This window comes from Mixophyes fleayi, chromosome 2 (assembly GCF_038048845.1).
Source record: "Mixophyes fleayi isolate aMixFle1 chromosome 2, aMixFle1.hap1, whole genome shotgun sequence".
In the NCBI taxonomy this organism is placed as follows: domain Eukaryota; kingdom Metazoa; phylum Chordata; class Amphibia; order Anura; family Limnodynastidae; genus Mixophyes; species Mixophyes fleayi.
This window is the reverse complement of record NC_134403.1, coordinates 263,191,252-263,203,564: the sequence shown is the minus strand read 5'-3', so window position 1 is coordinate 263,203,564 and position 12,313 is coordinate 263,191,252. Positions and strand designations below refer to the sequence as shown.

The window sequence follows — 12,313 nt, the reverse complement described above, 5'->3', positions numbered from 1 at the left end:
AATACTGTCATACAACATGACCTGAGACAAATGTGCTGTCTGTGCAGGTGAGTTGATAATGGAGATTGGACAGATGACAGGGCAATGGGGGCTTGACTGTGGTATTTGGAAGGATCCTGCATAGACCAACAACAACAAGAGAAATCCTTTGGAAAGGAAAAAAAAACAAAAAAAAACAAAACCATATAATTTTTATATATATATATATATATATATATATATATATATATATATATATATATATATATGTACACATATACACACATACATACACACACACACACACACACACACGGAATACATGCGCAGATAGTGGCTGCGCAAACTTCTCACGATCAAGTGCTTATGATGTTTTGTGCACATTGACTGTTTGCAGCATGCAAATATGTGGTTTGTTGCTCCTCATTTTATCTGCTTATAAGATCTGTGTTAATTTTGTGGGACTGCATATACATACCGAATGCAAACCTAAGTGGTCAGCTTCACTCTCATGACATCAGTAAAAGCCATGTTCTTTCAATATGAAACCACTTCACATAAAATCACTGTGGTTTCATAAGATTAAGCCACCTGTGGTTTTTACTGGAGAAAAGCCCCATAATTTCACTGGATGAAATTGTGGTGCTTCTTTCTCATAGGCTTGCATGCTATCAAGGGACCTTCATTCCTGTTACCATGGAGACCACTAACCATCATGAAGAAAGGAGAGTAGTTAGATTGGGAGGACATGGGCGCTGTGATGCGCATTAGGCATCTATGCGCAAGGCAGTTTTTACATTGTAACCTAATTCTCTACTTATACACATAGAAGTTTTAGATGCACTTGTCTTTTGAAAATTATTTTATAAATGTTGGACACATGCAGCGTAGCAGCTTTCCAAACATGTACATGTAAGCATTTAATGTTGCTCTAGGTATCATAGACAAGCTACCCACTTGAGTAGAACATAGATCATGCTTTCACTGATAAAACTTGTCATATGAAAAACATGTAAGCAGGTATATGGATGGAACTCACCTATTCCAATAACCCCATATCTACCTCTGTCTGGAGCGGAGGCAACATTGAGTTAGAGACATCTTTCAGAACATGAATATACTAAATACTATTTCTGGTTGACTGTATTAATGTTGTTGGACAGATTTTTAATAATGAATGGTTTAAAAAATATATATATTTTATATTGGACTAATTATAGGCAGTATCAACTATCAATATAATTTGCATAAACGTATCCACACTACAGTGTAGTTTTATTTTGCTTGGGTTTGTTATTGATGTTTAGCAATATCCCATTTAAACAGCAGCAGAAGTGGACAGTCTGTTTAAAGAAAATGTATAGATATATTAATGTTATATGCAGGCACTATATAAATAAATGTTGATTTAGTCATAGGGTCAGAAATTGCAACCACATTTGACATGCAGTGGGTAACCAACTTTATGTATGAAAAATATATCTCCACACATTCTACATATAAACCATACAATGTACAGTTTTCCATATCCCTCTTTGTTCATTGACAACCAGCACAATATAGCTTTTAAAATACTTTATTATTGTAGAACCATACAAATAAACTGAACACATTTTGGCCTCTTATCCACTATCTTAAAGGGGTTTTCCACTTTATGAATTTTAAGTCACCCCCTCCCTGTCTACTAACAATACTTTGATTAGGACTCAACTCCTGGGCGCTTCGCAGCTCTCTATTTAGAGAAGCTGAATTAGATGTCGTCTACAGAGAGGCCAGCCCCTAGGAAGGTGATCGTCAAAGAACCTAGCTTTACGTGAGTGGGAGTCCCTGCCAGCTATTCAGACTAGAGGGGATTTAGTACAATTGATAAGAGTTGGAAATCCCTTTAAGCTACCATTTTACTTTATCAACAAACACAAAAATGTTGCACTCCTTTAAAATGTAGAGCAAAATTAAGATAATATAGTGCAAATAATTCATCCTGTTGCCTTGAGTTGCATACATCAGGTTTTTGAAAGAAAAAAAAACAAAACAAAGCTTGTTTTACACTGAAAATCGCAAACTCCATGCTACACCAATCACAAAAAGCCTTTTATTCAAGCTTCTTCATTAGCGGTCTGCACCAATAGTAAAATAAAACACAAATTTATCCTTGTTTCTTTGGATCTATTAGACTTGTCCCAGTGTAAAGGGGTTCGGTAGGTCTACCCAATGTTGACATTGCAGACATACGTAAATGCCTACAAAATAATGCTTATTGTAATAAACACAATAAAAAGGATGTGCTGACTTATCTTAAAAAAGACAGTACATCACCGACATGTCCACTACATGACTGGTATACTTTGCGATTCAAGAAAATGCAGGCACTTGCTATTTACGTCATTGCGCGACAGTCACATTTCCAGATTTAAAGTGGTAATACCATCACTCACCGCCTTTACAATCTAATTAGAATAAAGTGATAATCCATTTACAATCCAATACCTACTACCCCTAACCTTTAAATTAGATTGTAAATGTGGCGAGTGATCGTATTACCGCTTTAAATTGGGAAATGTGACTGTCACGCAGATCAGCAACGTAAATAGCTACATTATTTTGTAGGAATTTACTCTGTTGGTGATGTGACTATCAGTAATTCAACTACCACCAGTGTAAAGCACTGGTCATAGAAAGCATAAAGATATATTTTACTGCTCAAGAGGTGGCAGAGTAGAAAAATAAAATTATACCTTGGGGTGCAGGGGGGCAGTTGGAGAACACACCATCAAATATCTTGCAAAATGCATGAAGGTGCTGCAGTAAGGTTTAGGGCATCACTTACCACCACAGGCACTCATACTGAGCTATGATCATTATGCCATTTTTTCCATTGTCTAACATGGAATCAAAAGTATGCACATTCCTCTGTAATGCAAATTAAACAAATTCCGTAATGCTACTAACAAAATTATGTCTTAGTAGTAAAATTATAATATATATATAAATTTATTTACTACGAATAAAAGCATAGCCGCTTTAAAGTGGACTCATCACTGACAATGGTTCACCATGCTACGAAAATGAACCATTCATATTGTGCGCTGAACAAATATGCAGCTTATTAATTTACCAGTGACAACACAGAGGCTTTGCATGACTAATAATCAGCCATAAAGGTACTGAATATTACTTCAGCCCACAAATTGGCTGTCTGTATGTACGTGACCGGCCCACGTACTTCGTAGCTTCATACCTTGCATGTAAACGCACAAAAGAAAAACATTTTTTACATATGTAGCCATAAACAAAGAATTGCGTTTGGAGATTTGGCTAACATTGCATGAGCATTTATAACTCACACAGCAGGATTTCAAAAGATCCTTAAGTAGGGGAGTATCTAGCATGAACTGACATTTTCACCACTTTGCAATTGTTTAAGGTGCTAGAATATTAAAGGGTGGATTCAAACTTTTTTTCCTTTTTTTTTCCTCTTTAAGTATGTGGCCTTTTCACAATAATTTGCATGCACAGTTTCAGGTTTTGCTTCGAAAACTCAAAAAAATACTTATGGAGGCTGCCAATAGCTTACTTTTACAAGACCACATGACAAATAAAAATTGCTGTGTGGTTAGCAATACTCTCTCTCAAGTTGTATGTATTGATGCTCAATGAGACATGAACTGAAAACATTTCAGAGGTAACACTGACAACATCAGTTAGATATAACATGTATAAACAGACTTTGCTGCACTGTGACAGTTTCCTGTAACTATATTCAGAGGAACTACTAACACAGGTTAATTCTTCATTTTAGTATTGGAGGAAAGAACAATTATACAACATAAAGAACACCCTGTCTAAACAGTGACAAACTAGCATGTCAATAGTAGCTTCCTCTTATGCAACACCAAGTACGATTGCGCTATGACAGACTGCTCTAGCTACGGACCACGAAGACTTTCAGGGAGTCCAGACACATCAAATCGCATAAGAGTAAAGTCCAGATATAAATAGATATGCATATTTCTCATTTATATATTCTTATATCTTTATAAACATTCGCTCGGGTGTCTTTGTCAATGATCACTATGCAGTGTCATGCAGCAGAAACACTTCAAATACTCAAGGCAGTGATAACGCATGGTCATAGATTCGGAGACTGTGGGAGGACAAACATTCCACCACTCCAAGTAAACAATAGAAAATCTCTCACACTGTTGCTCTCCTGGTCTCCTCCACATACAAAAAGGTGCTTATGGGAGAAAATACAAAACATTTTAAAATGCAAACAATTGTGCATGTCTATAAGCATGCTCCATGTGCCTCAGCTGAGATCACCATAGAAAATAAGATAATGGGATTCTCCACCGAGCTATGCAATATAGGTCTTTACAACCATCTGTATGGGTTTCTGGCACACTGGACAACCCTTGCGAGTCTTCTGCAGGCTACTGGCACAGATAAAGCAGGTCACCATGTGGGCAGTACGCCCATGTACCACATTTCCATTACGAGGGCGTCGGTGACAAAGCTTGCAAGGCTCCAGTAGAGGGCGGCTGGAGTCCAGGGTTGCTTCATCGGACTGGCAGCTGAGAAGAGTCTCTGTACTTTCTGAGAGTGTTCTGACATTTGATGCCAAGTCTAGCGGCTCTAAGAAAGGTGCTTGGGATTTGCTGCCAGGAGCTTGCACTCGCACCATGGGGGCAGAAACTGTTCTGCGACAGTCAGGAATGTCAATGCCATTGATGATTTCCCGGGAACTGACATTAGCAGGAAGTGTTGGCGTTGAAAGGGTATGGGTGAGACGTGGGCAGTCTGCATACCAATCTTTGCGCAATGCCCAGCAGCGGAAGCAGTAACGATTCACTGCTGAGTTAAACTTATGGCAATTTGTGCACTGCCAGCAGTCCTGAAGAGAGAGACAAGCACCAGTTGATTAATATATATTTATTTTATAATGGTGAGGGGCCAATGCCACACTACTAGATGAGAGGAGTCTTAACTATAATCTTTCAGGCAGGGCCTAATTAAAGGTTCAGGCTGCCCTAGGCCAATATGTTCATGCTGCCCCCTTGCCTTCCAAGCCAGACTAATGTGCGGTAGGTAAACACGAACTCCTGCTTAGTTTAAAATCAGTCTTCCTTCAATCCCTACGAATATGTATGTTCTTGTGTTTATGAAACTCAGCTCCACTTGGCTTTTTAAAAGGGGCACAGTAATTTTTGTCACTCGTTTTGTTAAAACAGAACTGTACAGCAGAACAAAGGCATATACAAGTGCTAGTGAGAGTTAATATGTGAAGGGGGAAGGGGCTACCATGCCTGCTCCTGTCACCATCCTTGTCTCTTTTATTCCCTTATTCTCAAGCATCCGCCCACGGATGACCCATTGTCTTATGTCTTTATCATGGGAATACATAAACATTAAAAACTTACATTTTGTAATAAACCAACTATTCTCTGATATTTTATAATGAATTTCAGTGTATACCTCAGTCAAAATTCTGCAATATCCCCCCCCCCCACCTAACCTGCAGCCAAGGCAGCCTAATGAATAATCAGGCCCTGCTTTCACTAGACTGAATTACATCCTAGATGTTGGCAAATAAGATGCAGCAATAATTTAAACATGACAAACCTCTGAAGAGATATCCGTATCTGTATCGTCGCTGAGACTTTGTGTGTCCTCTAAATCATCTTCATAAATAGTCAGTTCGATCACCTGAGGTGCATGAAGAAAAACAATTCATGACAAGCCTACATTTACTATTGCAGTTTTCAACAAACAGGGCTAGGGCCAGGAAACATGTTTGCGGACATGCTGTTCCTTAAAAGAATATTTTTCTATATGAACTGTTGGTTATGCTCCCTATCTATTTCAAGCCTCCTCAATGTAAATCAGAATAAGCCCCTAAAAGGTTTTTCCACTAGTGCTCCTTTTCTAGGTCCAGTAGGATTCTAGGTCAGTGACTGCAAACATATTCTGTAAGCGTCACTATTTCAGTTTATTAAAGGGTTTTGGACTAATGCAGCAGGCAATGAAATCAAAATATAAAACACAACCTCAGAATGAACAGTCCCTCTTCTAAATGAAATAAAAATGTCAGACAAATATTGTAATTAAAATTGTGGATGCCAAGTAATGCAGACATTTTCATAGTTTAACTAGAACACGTCAAGTAAAGAAATCTGCCGAAACAAAAACAGCAGAACAGGCACTTCATGTTTCTAAGATCTGTTTGCAAACAACTGAATTACTAGTTTTGGGTTTGTATCATTATTGGAGAGAAAAGTAATTTATTTGCCCTGCTAATAAGAGTTACAAATGGAAGCAAGAATATGGTGCAGGAGAGAGAGTAAACTGTACAATGATACAGTAAGCAACAAGGAAGACAGTAGCAGTTTACTATACTAACCTTTTTGCCCTCATCTTCTCTCACTTCCTCCCCCTCACTATCTGGGGAGTCTAGAGCCTCCATTTTCACCTCTACATTGATTTGATCTGACCGATTGTCATTTAGGAACCACAAGTCATCAGTTGTGTCTGAAACAAGGGCAGTATCTATATCCTGTAAAAAGAGATAGATGGTTCTCGTCACACCTGAAGAAAATGTTCACAAAACTAACACAAATTATGTAAATTAAAAAAAACAAAAAGAACAACACTAAACAGAATCATCAAAAAGTGTCAGGAAAGACTTCCCATACACAAGAGCTTCCACTTTTGGTCCAGTGCACTAAGCCCCCCTGCACATGGATGCAGGTCTGTGCAGTTTTGGTTCGTCTTCCATCAGGTGACACAGAATACAGCAACTAAACTTATGGAAAAATGGACCAAATTATCACTGGCTGTCATGCATGTACTCGACATGAACCATTAATGCTACACTACTACCTAACCGGATATGATATCAACCTCCACCTTGCCGACTCTGGAGATCTGTGGGCTGCTCCATGCATTAAAAGTATGCTACTTGAAAATGGCTGTAGAGGGTGCGTGTGAGTAAGAAGATCAGATCAGAAGCTGTAATCGCAGAGACCGCTGTTTCTGATAGCTCCTTGCACTCCCTCTGCACAGCCATTTTAAAGTGGCAAACATTGCATGTGCTGGCCCATCTGGTGTGGGTGCTGGGTTTATCCGCTTGTCCAAGTTACTTTATTCTGCACCAGCTGCCAAAATTAGTGTTAATGGATATACGACTGTCCTGTTTAGTCTGGGGAGGGTAATTAACTTGATAAAATGGTCATTCAGCCCGAGTATCTATTTCCGCTTTAACACTCCTTAATATATTTGCTAAGTAAGGTGGTCCAAAATATTAACAGACATCTTGTGTCCCTGGTGTGCGTGTGTGTGTGTGTGTGTGTGTGGGGAGGGTCATAAGAGGGTAAGTTTTAGATTTAGCAGATTGTGTTGGTCTAAAAATACTGGGGGCCTGACCCTTCGCAACCTCTGAATGTACTATCTAGCCTCCAAACTTACCCATCTAGTTGCCTGACTCAATGATGTACCAGGGGCATCTCAGATATTTTCTAGGCAAGCAGACAGACCCGTCCCTGGGACCACTGCAGGTTCTTCTGGCAAACTAGAGGTCTTTTAAGGTGGCCCCCATTGTACTAGAGGCTTCTGCAGTTTGGTTGGCGGCTCATAGACTTTTGGGGGTAGTGGGAAAAGATCCCAAAACTCCTCTGTGGTTTTACAGTGGGCTTCAAGAGTTAACCAAGCTTACGGGAGATAAGCTGTAATGAAAAGTGTGGATTCATATCCTTGGCCAGGTCAATGTGGCTATCTAAAATCAATTGAACAGCTGAGGGCTGCGTTCTTGACACCTAATTCCCAACTTTATTTTATTTTTATTTTAGATATTTACAACTTCACCATGCCCTTGCATCCCAATTTGGTGGGGATACACCACAATTGGTAAACTCTCCTATTAAGAGCATCCTGCATACAGTGGGTCCATGCAAATCGATTTCTGTCCTTTATGCTGTACTACTGCCTCAGCTGTCACCAGAGGGTCTAGACCCCTTTCAGAGCTAAGTGGGAGGTTGACTTGGGTGACATTTCTGATGAAGATACGAGTCTGATAATTAGTAGAGATGAGCGGGCTTGTATATCTGAAACCCGAGCCCACCCGAACGATGCCGATCCGAGACAGATCCGGGTATTCCCGCCAATTGCAAAACTGAAACCGAGGCTCTGAGTCATAATCCCGCTGTCGGATCCTATAAATTCCCCGGTAGTCGCCGCCATCTTCACGCGGGCATTGATCAGGGTAGAGGGAAGTTGTGTTAGGTGGTCCTCTGTCCTGCTATATCTCGTGCTGTGCAGTGTTCTGCTCAGTCCAGTGGTGCTGTGTCCTGTGCTCTGTCCTTCTAAGGGCATTGTTATTTCCCCATTATTCCCAAATTATAAAAAATTTCAAAAAAAGTAATTATAAAAAAAAAATAATAAAAAAAAAATATCCCAAAACAATCCTGCAGTATAAGTCCAGTGGTACTGATATATTACAAAGTTCACTGATTCAGCAGCATAAGTCCAGTGGTACTGATATATTACAAAGTTCACTGATTCAGCAGCATAAGTCCAGTGGTACTGATATATTACAAAGTTCACTGATTCAGCAGTATAAGTCCAGTGGTACTGATATATTACAAAGTTCACTGATTCAGCAGTATAAGTCCAGTGGTACTGCTATTACAAAGTTCACTGATTCAGCAGTATAAGTCCAGTGGTACTCTCCTGTGCCGCATATAATTTTTAAAGGCTTTGCCGAGTGTGTGTGGCTTAGGGGTACGCTCTCTTGTGCTACATATAATGGAAAACAAAAATTTGGAGGATAAAGTAGGGAAAGATCAAGACCCACTTCCTCCTAATGCTGAAGCTGCTGCCACTAGTCATGACATAGACTATGAAATGCCATCAACGTCGTCTGGCAAGCCCGATGCCCAATCTCCTAGTATAGGGCATGTAAAATCCAAAAAGCCCAAGTTCTCAAAAAGTAGCAAAAAGAGAAACTTAAAATCATCTGAGGAGAAACGTAAAGTTGGCAATATGCCATTTACGACACGTAGTGGCAAGGAACGGCTTAGGCCCTGGCCCGTGTTCATGACTAGTGGTCCAGCTTCACCCAAGGATCTAAGCTCTCCTCCTCCCCCCCCTACAAAAAATTTGAGAGTTATGCTGTCAGCAACAACAACAAAACAGCAAACAACTCTGCCTTCTAAACAGATGACATCACAAATACCCAAGGCGAGTCTAAGGGTGTTGGTGGTTGTGAAGCCTGACCTTCCCATCACTGTACGGGAAGAGGTGACTCCATCCAGCATTTGCAGCACACCCTCTGCATATGTTGGAAGGATCACCCACAGTGTAGATCCAGATTTGGATAATCAAGGTGTCAATGTTGTACACCGGGAGGAGGCTATTAATGTAGCTGGCGCTGTGGAGGAACTTGATGATGAGGATGGTGATGTGGTTATTGTAAATGAGGCACCAGGGGGGGAAACAGCTGATGTCCATGGGATGAGAAAGCCCATCGTCATGCCTGGTCAGAAGACCAAAAAATGCACCTCTTCGGTCTGGAGTTATTTTTATCCAAATCCGGACAACCAATGTATGGCCATATGTAGCTTATGTAAAGCTCAAATAAGCAGGGGTAAGGATATGCCCACCTAGGGACATCCTCCCTTATACGTCACCTGAATAACCTTCATAGTTCAGTGGTTAGTTCAGGAACTGGGGCTAGGACCGTCATCGGTACAGGGACACCTAAATCCCTTTGCCCTGTTGGATACACACCACCAACACCCTCCTCGCCAACTTCCTACACGATCTCCATCAGATTTAGAACTGCAGGCCATGTCACCAGCCAGACTGAGTCCTCTTCTATACGGGATTCATCCGAGGAATCCTGCAGCGGTACGCCTACTACTGCCACTGCTGCTGTTGGTCGGTCATCTTCCCAGAGGGGAAGTCGTAACACTGCTACGTCTTTCAAAAAACAATTGCCCGTCCAACAGTCATTTGCCATGACCACAAAATACGATAGTAGTCACCCTATTGCAAAGCGTATAACTGCGGCTGTAACTGCTATGTTGGTGTTCGACGTGCGCCCGGTGTCCGCCATCAGTGGAGTGGGATTTAGAGGGTTGATGGAGGTATTGTGTCCCCGGTACCAAATCCCGTCGAGATTCTACTTCACTAGGCAGGCGATACCAAAGATGTACAGAGAAGTACGAGCAAGTGTCCTCAGTGCTCTTAAAAATGCGGTTGTACCCACTGTCCACTTAACCACGGACATGTGGACAAGTGGTTCTGGGCAAACGAAGGACTATATGACTGACAGCCCACTGGGTAGATGCATCCCCTTCCGCAGCAACAGCAGCAGCTGCATCAGTAGCAGCATCTACACAACGTCTGCTCGTGCCAAGGCAGGCAACATTGTGTATTACAGGCTTTAATAAGAGGCACAACGCTGACAACCTATTAGAGAAAATGAGGGAAATTATTTCGCAGTGGCTTACCCCACTTAGACTCTCATGGGGATTTGTGGTGTCAGACAACGCCAGTAACATTGTGCGGGCATTGCATATGGGCAATTTCCAGCACGTCCCCCGTTAATTTGGTGGTGCAGCATTACCTCAAGAGTGACAGGGGTGTGCAGGAGATGCTTGCGGTGGCCCGCAAAATTGCTGGACACTTTCGGCATTCAGCCAGTGCCTACCGCAGGCTCGAGGCACATCAAAAAAGCATGAACTTGCCCTGCCATCACCTCAAACAAGAGGTTGTGACACGCTGGAACTGCACCCTCTATATGCTGCAGAGGATGGAGGAGCAGCAAAAGGCCATTCAGGCCTACACCGCCACCTACGACATAGGCAAAGGAGTGGGGATGCGCCTCAGTCAAGCGCACTGGAGACTGATTTCCGTGTTGTGCAAGGTTCTCCAGCCGTTTGAACTTGCCACACGAAAAGTCAGTTCCGACACTGCCAGCTTGAGTCAGGTGATTCCCCTGATCAGGCTGTTGCAGAAGCAGCTGGAGAAAGTGAGGGAGGAGCTGGTAAACCATTGCGATTCCACCAAGCATGTAGCTCTTGTGGATGAAGCCCTTCGTACGCTTTGCCAGGATCCGCTGGTGGTCACTATTTTAAAGGCAGAGGAATACATTCTGACCACCGTTCTCGATCCTCGGTTTAAAGCGTATGTTTTGTCTCTGTTTCCGGTGGACACAAGTCTGCAGCGGTGCAAAGACCTGCTGGTCAGGAGATTGTCCTCTGAAGAGGACCGTGACATGCCAACAGCTCCACCCTCATTTTCTTCCACATCTGTGGCTGCGAGGAAATAGCTCAGTTTTCCTAAAAGAGCCGCTGGCGGGGATGCTGATAACATCTGGGCCGGACTGAAGGACCTGCCAACCATTGCAGACATGTCTACTGTTGCTGCATTGGATGCTGTCACAATAGAAAAAATGGTGGAGGATTATTTTGCTGACACCATCCAAATAGACATGTCAGACAGTCCATATTGTTACTGGCAGGAAAAACAGGCAGTTTGGAAGCCCCTGTACAAACTGGCTCTATTTTACCTGAGTTGTCCCCCCTCCAGTGTGTACTCGGAAAGAGTTTTTAGTGCAGCGGGGAACCTGGTCAGTGAGCGGCGAAGAGGTTGCTTCCTCAGAACGTTGAAAAAATGATGTTCATAAAAATGAATTATCAATTCCTCAATCAAGTATAGCATTGCCCTCCAGATAGTACAGAGGGACCTGTGGTTGTGGAGTCCAGCGGGGGACGAATTGATAATGTGTGAGGAGGAGGAAGTACACACTGTAGGGGGGAGAGGAATCAGAGGTTGAGGATGAGGACGACATCTTGCCTCAGTAGAGCCTGTTTATTTTGTACAGGGAGAGATGAATAGCTTTGTTGTGGGGGCCCAAACAAACCAATCATTTCAGCCACAGTTTGGTAGGCCCTGTCGCTGAAATGATTGGTTTGTTAAAGTGTGCATGTCCTATTTCAACAACATAAGGGTGGGTGGGAGGGCCCAAGGACAATTCCATCTTGCAACTCTTTTATTGCCATTATGTGACCATTCAACAGTCGTTTGCCATGAGCACAAAGTAAAACAAAATTAAAACAAATTCAACAAATTAAACCAAAAGTAAAATGCCCTGTCATAATCAAAAACAAGAGGTATTGACGTGCTTGAACTACTGTAGTGTTTATAAGTTAGAAACACTACACTTGAAAGCTTGAGCCTTTAATAGAAAAAGTCACTCTTCATTGCACGAATATTTGCAACAGCGACAATTTTTGGGTTAACAAAGTCAACAAATAACACTTCGACCCTGTCT

The 12,313-nt window shown here is 41.9% G+C and overlaps 1 protein-coding gene across 1 annotated transcript in view; it reads right to left on the bottom strand.

Moving 5' to 3' along the window:
- Positions 1-1,539: 1,539 nt before the first annotated feature.
- Positions 1,540-12,313, bottom strand: part of MDM4 (MDM4 regulator of p53) — a 35,779-nt gene continuing 25,005 nt past the window's right edge. Inside the window, exons 9-11 of the mRNA XM_075196086.1 lie at positions 6,380-6,532; positions 5,602-5,685; positions 1,540-4,873 (exon numbers count right to left, since the gene is read on the bottom strand). Of these exons, the coding sequence (XP_075052187.1) occupies positions 4,337-4,873; positions 5,602-5,685; positions 6,380-6,532 (774 nt within the window). The 3' untranslated portion in view covers positions 1,540-4,336. The remainder of the gene's footprint in view (positions 4,874-5,601; positions 5,686-6,379; positions 6,533-12,313) is intronic.